This window comes from Lipotes vexillifer, unplaced genomic scaffold (genome assembly GCF_000442215.2).
Source record: "Lipotes vexillifer unplaced genomic scaffold, Lipotes_vexillifer_v1.1 scaffold571, whole genome shotgun sequence".
Lineage (NCBI taxonomy): Eukaryota > Metazoa > Chordata > Mammalia > Artiodactyla > Lipotidae > Lipotes > Lipotes vexillifer.
Window position 1 is genome coordinate 1,465,510 of NW_006790468.1, and position 9,271 is coordinate 1,474,780.

The 9,271-nt window shown below is 56.7% G+C and overlaps 1 protein-coding gene across 1 annotated transcript in view; it reads left to right on the plus strand.

Moving 5' to 3' along the window:
- GDF7 (growth differentiation factor 7) overlaps positions 1 to 3,068 on the plus strand; it is a 5,668-nt gene extending 2,600 nt beyond the window's left edge. Inside the window, exon 3 of the mRNA XM_007463759.1 lies at positions 2,110 to 3,068. Coding sequence (XP_007463821.1) covers positions 2,110 to 3,068 — 959 coding nt within the window. The remainder of the gene's footprint in view (positions 1 to 2,109) is intronic.
- Positions 3,069 to 9,271: the final 6,203 nt, after the last annotated feature.

The following is a 9,271-nucleotide window of genomic DNA, read 5'->3' on the forward strand; positions in this document are numbered from 1 at the left end:
TGCAGGCCTCTCTGGGACCCCACCTTACTCCGCCCTGAGCCCTCCAAAGGTAGGACTTAGGTGAGACTGTGGTGGTTGGTGAGTGTCATCTGGATTTTATTAATCTCTATTGAAGCCATTAAAACAGACAGATAGGGAAAATTTAACTAATTTCAGGAGGAAATGCAAGTAATTTCGGCCTTAATTCTGTCCAGCCAGAGACCCAGAATGGAAGGCAGAAAGGAAAGAAAGGCAAATAGGGCCGGAAAGTTAAGTGCTGCTGCCATCCAGGTCCTGCCTGGGAGCCACTGGGGGTTGTATATGCCCGACCCTAGCCTGGGAAAGCAGGTAGAGGCGGGGCAGTGATCAAATCTCTCGAACCCTCCAACATACACATAACGTCTACACAGACTGCTTTATTTGGGATACAGGGGCATCCTGGGCCCAAATGGCCTTATGGTCTGGTGGGAACTTTCAAGCACTCTCCGAGGGCCTGGCATGCATCCTGGATGGGATACTAGGGTACTCATAGGGAGCCCAAGTCCTGGTGTACAGAGGCAGGGAAGGCCCCAGCCCTAACTCTGCAGAGTGGGCTCCCAGCTGTGGGAGAGGTGACATGTGCAGGGCCCTAAGCTTGTAGAGGCACCAGATGTTCTTTCTTAGGTCGAGTTAGGCCTTCAGTAGTCTCAGCCTGAGCTAAATCCTTTCCTGGGGAGCTCTGCTTGGTTGGCAAGGCTAGTAAGGCCGCCTCTCCCTCTCTCTGGAGGGAGAGGATGCAGTGGCAGCATCTCAAAGCTGAGAGAGGCTGCAGGAGAAGCTCAGAGAAAGTGTGGCAGCGAGCAAGCCCTTGGGAGAAAGCACGGGGGAGGGGTGGGGAGCACTTGCCCAGTGCCTCTCCTGCCTCCCTCTCCCCCCTGAGCCTCAGCTTGGAGCAGGGCTGCCTGAGGTCACCGCAGCACCCAGACTTCAGACCCCAGGAGTCGATGGCATGGCATCTGTGGTTGGTGAGCAAATCTCCAATAGTGGGGGGAGTCTGCACAGTCTCTTCGCGTTTGGGGCAAAACGAAACCATATGACCTCCTTCAAAGGGAGCTCCTTATCTGCTGCTTGGTGGAATTTCAACTCTTTTTTCCTTTCTGAGCCCCAAAAGAAAAAAGTGCCCACAACCATAAGTAAAATCCCAAAGCCCGAGTTGAGTCATAACGGAGGGAAAGAATAAGTCTGCGAGGGGACCAGAGGGTATTGGCGGGGAGACCTCACTCGGTTCGCTGCCCTCACTGCAGCAAGGCAGTCCCGGCTGCCTCAAACACTTCCCAGAAGGTTGCTTGTACTCCTTTGCCGCCTTTCCCCTCCGTCGGAGGTGGCGGAAACACTGAAAGAAGCTAAGCCTGGAGTTCCCCATCGCGACCACGGGCTGAGCCCGGCCCCTTATCTGGGCCTCAGTTCCCCTTCAGCAAAGCGAGGAGGCTGGAGGCACTAAAGGGTCTCTGCAGCCCTGAGGGCGCGTTCCCCTTCTAGACGAGCCCCCGCCTGCATGGGAGATCGTTGCCGGCTGGAATGTCCAGGCTGGGCTGGTAGCAGAAGCAGTTTACAGGGGACAAGAATTTTCCGTTTTCGCACAACCGGGACTCCGAGGCTCTCTTGGCGGCTAAGCAGGGCCATAACCAGCAGTCCCCTTACCGCGGTCAGCCTGGCCTCCAGGTCTTGAAGAGGCGCACGACCTCTGATGCGCCCACCGGGCCTTCTTTCTGCCAGCGGCTGAAAATCTGGCCTCCGACCTAGTCTTCGAAAACCCATGGCTCTGGGGCAGGCAGCGGAACCGTAGTGGCCTTAAGTCTTGGTCTCGGGTGAGGGGGTGCGTTCAGTTGATGTCCGTGGGTTGTCGGAAATTGTTTGGCTCGATGAACGAAAATCCAGATCCAGATAATCTGAACCTAAGGCCCCCTTTCTTCTGGACCAGGCTGGCGGCTTTCCGGCTGGAGCCGAGACGCCCGGGCAGGCGCCAGCTCCAGCGAGCCTTGTTCTCACGTCCAGGGCAGTTGGGCTATTTGCAGTTAGGAGGCCCCGCGGCCAGGCGTGCCGGCTTCGCTCTCACACCGCTCTTTCTCTGTCTCTGCCCGTCCCCGGCAGACGAATCGGCAGCGGAGACCGGCCTGAACTTCCTGTTCGACGTGTCCAGCCTTCCCGACGCCGACGAGGTGGTGGGCGCGGAGCTGCGCGTGCTGCGCCGCGAGTCTCCGGAGCGGGGCCCCGGCAGCGCGACTCCCCCGCTGCTGCTGCTGTCCACGTGCCCCAGCGCCGCGCGCGCGCCGCGCTTGCTGCATTCCCGGGCCGCCGAGCCCCTGGACGCCGCGCGCTGGGAAGTGTTCGACGTGGCGGACGCCTTGCGGCGCCACCGCCGGGAGCCGCGCGCCACCCGCGCGTTCTGCCTCTTGCTGCGCGGAGTGGCGGGTCCCGCGCCGGTCCCGCTGGCACTGCGGCTGCTGGGCTTCGACTCGCGGGGCGGAGGCGGAGCGGCGGCGGAGGAGCGCGCGCTGCTGGTCGTCTCCTCCCGCGCGCAGAGGAAGGAGAGCCTGTTCCGAGAGATCCGCGCCCAGGCCCGCGCGCTCGGGGCCGCACTGGCAGCGGAGCCGCCGCCGGATCAGGGACCTGGCATGGGGTTGCCGATGGCGGTCATCGGCGGCCGCAGGCGGCGGCGGACGGCGTTGGCCGGGACTCGGGCAGCGCAGGGCAGCGGCGGGGGCGAGGGCCGGAGCCACGGGCGCAGGGGCCGGAGCCGCTGTAGCCGCAAGCCCCTGCACGTGGACTTCAAGGAGCTGGGCTGGGACGACTGGATCATCGCGCCGCTGAACTACGATGCGTACCACTGCGAGGGCGTTTGCGACTTCCCGCTGCGCTCGCACCTTGAGCCCACCAACCACGCTATCATTCAGACACTGCTCAACTCCATGGCGCCGGATGCAGCGCCGGCCTCCTGCTGCGTGCCCGCGCGCCTCAGCCCCATCAGTATCCTCTACATCGACGCCGCCAATAACGTGGTCTACAAGCAATACGAGGACATGGTGGTGGAGGCGTGCGGCTGCAGGTAGCATGCGGGCCAGGCCGGGCCAGGGAGGGGGCAGCCGCGCCACCAAGGACTCCCCGCTGAGAGCAGCTTCGGGCCGAGCCTGTCACCTAGCGTGGCTGCGTGTCGGAGTCTGGCCCGGCGGCCGCACGGAGGAGGGAGAGCGCACGTTCACACACCAACACTCACACCCACACACTTCGTCACTCATGCGCACGTTTACGGTGGAAGCATCCGAAAGCCCTGGGAAGAGATGACCTTGACGCTACCGAATGTCACAGTCATGTGTATTTTGCAAACAGATCACCGTTGCGCCCACCGCCCCCTTTTGGGGAGAGGATGGCTTTGCATTGCTGTTACAGTAACCGGCACCAAATCGGGTAGAAACGGGTTAGGGAATTGGGGGCTTCAGCATGGGGGAGCTAAAGGGATACTTAAGTCTCATTTCACCCCTTTTTGTTTCCGGCTGAGTGTGGGGCACGGCCCGCTGGGGGGCAGAGTTCCCGGTGTTGCACCTGAGACCGACGGAAAGGCTGTAATGCCCTTTCCGAAGGCTTGCGTTGCATCGGGGCCATTTATTCTGGGGAGGAACAGCTGCAAAAGGCCTTATCTTTTTCCTCGAACTTCCAAAATCTGACATTCTCCCAGTTTTGAAAAGGAACATTTGTCGGAAAGACTGCATTGTGGAGCTTCCCAGATCTCTGCAACGGTCAGCACCACCTCTTTTTAAAAATACAGATTCCAATTGGGAATGATCTAGAAAGTGGAAAGAAAATTTTCGGAGGGCGGAGGTGAGATGGGGGAGAGGTTTTAAAGCGCCAGTCTGACCTGACATGTCATCGGGTCGGGGATGCGTGGCATCTGCCAGTTTCTGCAGCTCCTAAGCTGGGTAGACCGAGGTGTTCGCAGTGCCTTGGGGGCACGCAGGAGGAAGCTAGTGCAATGTCTGGGGATGGGGAAAGGGGGCGCCATGGCTTTCCCTAGAGACCTGCCAGGAGGTTTTCCTAAGGAGCTGGGAGGAGGCTCCTAGGGTTTGAAAGAGGCCCGGAGGTGTCCTGGGGCGGACTCCTGCAGAGGACTGGGGCTTGTCTGCCAGGTAGGCACAGCCCCCTCCAAATGGTGCCCTCGAGTGGCCAACACGTGCTTGTGCTTAGCTATCAAGTCTGTGTTGGCTTTTACGTGCTTTCACTGTATTGTTGCTGTGGTTTTTGGCAGTGCGATAGTAACGGGAAGCGAAGCCACACAAAAGTGCTTTTGTGAGATTTCAACTCCCCACAGCCCAGTGGTTCAGAGCAGGAGGCAGGTCGGCCCCTCCCCTACTTGCTCCGTGGAAGGGCATCTGCAGCTCGGCTGCTGTGGCCCCTTTAGAAGGGTGGCGGTATGGGGGCTGGAGGTGGAAGCCTATCCCCCAGTCTCTGTATTTTGCTCCCAGGATTCTTGCTGATGGTGGGAGTGTCTGTCCATGTAAAAGGGAGGTCGAACATGCCAGACTTCGTTGTCCTGTTTGGTTCATTTCTGCCTGGGAGTCCTCTGTGGCCTGTGTAAATGGTTGGGAGAGGGAAGAGAAACAAGTTGGATTCCACCTGTCTGGGGCTCCAAGGGCTTCCTTGACAAACCCTGCAGCCATCCTGGGTCCTCCCGTTTACGGCTGTGCCGGGCTTTCTCCTTTAGGGTCCCCAATAGGCATTCATCTTGTCCTTCTTGTCTTGGATGCTAAGGTCCAAGACAATTTATACAAATTTTAACTCTCAGTGATTACACTCTTAAGAGAGAAAGAGAAAGTTGACAGGTTTAGATACAGCTAATTTATTTAAGCGTCCCACCTGAGTCCTTTTTATCCTTTAAAGTTCCCCCAAAGGAGGAGAAAGCACACTTATAATGTGAATTTATATGCTGTGGCTATGTGAGTAGCTATACATAACCTGAAAATGCAACAGTCTCTTCAGGTTAAAACGAACAAATAACACAGTCCCCAAGTGGCTGCCATGGTACACTTCCATCCGATTTCGATGACTGGACAAACATTTACGAATTTTGCCAGGGAAGCCGCACTCTCCTTTTCTGAACTATGATTTCAATAATAATTGCATGGTGATTGCGCTGATACCTGTCATAATGAAGAATTTTTTAAATGGCACCAAAGTATTAAAAGTTGTGTTATTAGAAGTTTTATAAAGGGAGCTGAAAAACTATAGCTAAATATTATTTTGAAGAAATTCTAGGATATATAATATCTTTGGACAAAAGCAAACATTTGATACTTTTTTAGTGACTAGGAAAAACAATTTGGGAGGAAGAAGTGTCTTGATTTAGCCTGAGCTTTTTATGGCAGGAAAAAAATGTTCATTTTCTGTTTCCTCTGTTGACTTGCTTCTCCCAAGGGGCGTTGTAAGTGATGGCGGAAGGGGGGCGTCTCCCTGCATCTTGAGTCCAGGCAGCACCCCTGGATGGTGAACGCTGTCCTTGGTCAGTGACGGTTCCTTCTATGGCCCCTTATGCCCTCAGTGTGTTATCACATAAAAGGAATGCCTCCTAGATTTCCTCCAGAGCTGCATGTAACCACCAGGGACCACCGTGGCCCATCTCACGCTTCTGGCGTCTCAGAGTTCAAAGCAGGTGAATGGAGGGGATGATGTGCTGCACTTTGTAAAAAAAAAGACCGCAAAAGGGCCATCACGTGTGGAGGCAGACAGGTTTTTGCTGCAGAGCTGTGGTTTGAGTAGCTCTGTCAAGATGTGGAGAAGCGTGTTCCACCCGCACAGTTGGTAGTGCCGTGTACCGTCTGTCTGTCTTCTAGGCAGCAGGGAGCGGGGCCGAATCACCCAGCTGGAATCTCCCATCCCCACGGGTGGGAGAGCTGGCTGTTGACAATCAGGGACGGAGTGTGTCAGGACTGCGAGCGAAGGTAGCTCTCCCCATCTCACCTGTGGTCACCAACGTATTCCTCTCAAAGTAAATCACATTTTCCATTTTGCTGGGGGAGAATCTTGCACTGCTAGTTGAGATCATTCAAACTACTCTTCCTGCTAGAGAGGGAGGTTTGGCATCCCTGCCTGGGGAGCACAGGGCAGGCCAGCTGGGGCCCTCAGGGGGTTGGTGCCAGGTCTGTCAAACACCCAGGCAGTCTGGTCACTGCTGCTTGAAGCCAGACTTCCTCCGTACCAAGGGCGACCCTTGCACTGGCAGGTGGCAGCGCCCACCAATGCCGCAGTGCTTGCCTGGCTGAATTCTGGCTTTCCAGTCAGAGGGGCTGGGTCCTCCGGAGAGGGTGGCAGGCTTTGTCAGCTTAGCTTGGGGAAGCGGGCGTGAGCTGTGCCATTCATTGTGTACACGCTCCCCTTCGCCCTCCTGTACTGGCATTTTACTGCTAACTTGGCATGGGAGGGAGAAGAGGAGTGGATTGTGGGATTGGTGAGTCACCTGTCAAACCCCAGTGCGATGACTTCCCCCTTGACAGCTCTCCGAGGTGTCGGCAGGAGTAGAAACCTCGCTTCTACCAGTGCTCAAGGGAGTACCGAGCACCTTGTGGATGTAATCCCAGTGTAATTCAAACCCTACAAGTCACTTACCCTGTTCTCAGCTTCATTCAAACTCAAAGCAGAAAATAGCTATGGACTGTAGACTGATCTTAAAGCAGGGAGAAAAACTGAATGCTTTTCAAGAGCAGCTTGTGCACAGAGAAAGTCAGACCCTTCCCTTGCTTGAATGTGCTCTCCAGAAAATCCAGTGAGAGGAAGAGAAAGCACTGCAGCCATCTCTGGTCCACAAATGATTCTCAGGACACAGAACCTACTGCAGGTCCAGAAAGCAGGGCTGGCTCAGGGGCTGCAGGCCAGAGGGCCTCTGGGGGATGCTGGGTGGGCTGGGAGGCTCTGGAAGGCAGCAGTTAGAAGGGGCCAGGGGCCGGCATCGTCCTCTGCCGGGGCCTGGCCTGGGCAGGGAGGAGTCAGCGGCTGAGTGAACCCAACAGCTAGAGGACAGTGGGAATGGGAGGCAGCTAGACCCCCTCTGAGGGGCTGTGGGTGGCGCTGGCGGCCGAGCCCACCATGGCCTCCACACGCCCAGGCCTGAACTGCCCCACCCGGCATGGCCGCCGCAGGAAGCCCGCTCCACATGGCATCTCTGCAGAAGCCACTGCCCTGCTCGGAGCTTCAGCTTCTGCCCTATAAAATGAGGAGCGCTCCGGTCCCGCGGTTCTGGGATTCTCCTTTGTCCCCAGAGCCCTCTCACGTCATTCAAAGGCAGAGCAGGTGTGACTTTCTGGAGAAGGTTCCCTCAGACCCAGTCCCAGAGCCACTCTCACAAGTGCTGCAGCTTTTGCCTGTGTGTGTGTGTGTGTGTGTGTGTGTGTGTGTGTTCATTACACTCTTAGCCTTTGTTGGTGTTTCCTGGATGGTGCTTTGATTTCCCCCTGGGGCAAGGCAGGCGCGGGGGAGGCCACGATCTTGGAGGGGGTGGTTAGGGCTCAGCTGACCAAAGTCATGACCTTTCTCACGTTGTGTCCCAGCTGAGGGGCGCTGCCAGCCCTGCTTGAGTTCTGCCTGGACTCACACGGGGTGGGTAGAGCCGCACTCAGTCTTGGGCAGGCGCCCACGCTGCTGGTGCCTCTGTGGGAGCAGAGGAGAGAAGAGGCTGTGCCTTGTTGGCGAGCCGGACTGTCCCAGAGTCCCTGGATGAGGCAAGCCAGCCCGTCTGAGGATGAACTGCTCCGCCAGGCCCCCACCCGCCCCTCAGCTACCTCCCTGCCATGCCCGTGTCTGACCCAGCTGCCGGGGCTGCGACCCAGGGCCAGGTACCAGGGAGCTACTCTTTCTCTTCTTTTCTAGGCCCTGGAAAATGGTGGCAGAGTTAAACACTAAGGAACACTAGAAAGGAGGGGGCAAAAAGATGTTACTTCTAATTGTTCAGATAGCTCGGCCTTCGGTACCTGGAGCCTTCCGGGCCTTTACTGGAGCAGGCTTCTTCCTCCCTTTGTGTTGTCCTGGACTTTAATCTGTGCCCAGAGCTGAAAACTGCATGAACAGTTAACTTGCAAAGAGGCGTTAGGCGAGAGAAGCCTGTTCTTTCCAGGAGGGCCACCATCGCAGCCTTGCAGAGAGCCCACCTGCCTGGACGCAACTGCAGGGAGAGGGGTGGAAGTCAGCCTAGTCAGTCAGCGGGGCTGATCGAGGATTTGACCTTTGCGGCACGGGCTGGTCACTCATTCAGGGCTGCTGTCTGCTCGGGCTGTTTGTGCACCCGGAGCTCAGCCTCTTCCCACCCGCCCCGCAATCGCCGGCACCCTGGGTGCCCCGGGCCTGGGGCTTAGCCGTAGGCAGTGTTCGCGTTGGGGCTTCAGGGCAGCAGCAGCGGCTACAGCAGAGCCATCCAGGCCTCCCAGGGTGGAACCGAAGGGTGTGAGGTCCTCAAAAAATTAGTTTGCATTTCAAATCATGCTTACAGTTGTTGAAAAGTACAAATGCATCCCCAGAGCAGCACAAGCAGTGAGTGGTGGTCCGCTTCTTTGCCTGTGCAGACCTTCCGGGAGCGGTCCTGCAGCCCCCTTCTAGTACATTCTAGTACATTCTAGTATAAACTGTGTGTGCTTCTCACACGCACCCCCCTCCAACGTTAGAGGGCTGCAGTGTTCGCAGACGCTTCCTGAGAGGTGTTTCTGCAGGCAGGTAAGTCTGTAAGCAGGGCAGCTTATCCTGCTGGTGTATGAAACACAGTTTTCACTCTTTTTTCCTGATGAACTTCCTTCTGCTAGTTTAGGGCAGTGCAGAAATTTTTATCTTCTTTCTAACTCAGTAATGAGATGTGAAATAAATTGTCTAAAAAACACGGAGAAGCTTCTGATGGTCAAGTCCCAGGCACCTTTAGGCCTGGTGGCACAGACCTTCTGGGATGCGGCCAGCCGTTTAGCTTTTGCATTTCTTTTTCACTGTCCTTTAAGATGCAGGCGAGCAGGAGTGTGGTGGCGCTATGATTGGAGATCTGGCCGGGCGGGGGTTGGGGGGCAGCGGCTGTCTCCTTTGCAGCCACTTCTTTTCGTCTCTGTGCTGTTCCACCTGACCAGCGGTTACTGCATCTAGAGGCGGGGCGAGGTGTCTGCTCCCAGCCTGGACTCTGCTGAGACACTTGGCTGCCAGAATCTAGAACCTCAGCTGAGCCTTCTGGGGCTGAGGTGTGCTCGTGGCTGACAGGGACCAGACTCCCACCCTGCCAGGCTTATTCACAGGAGTCCTG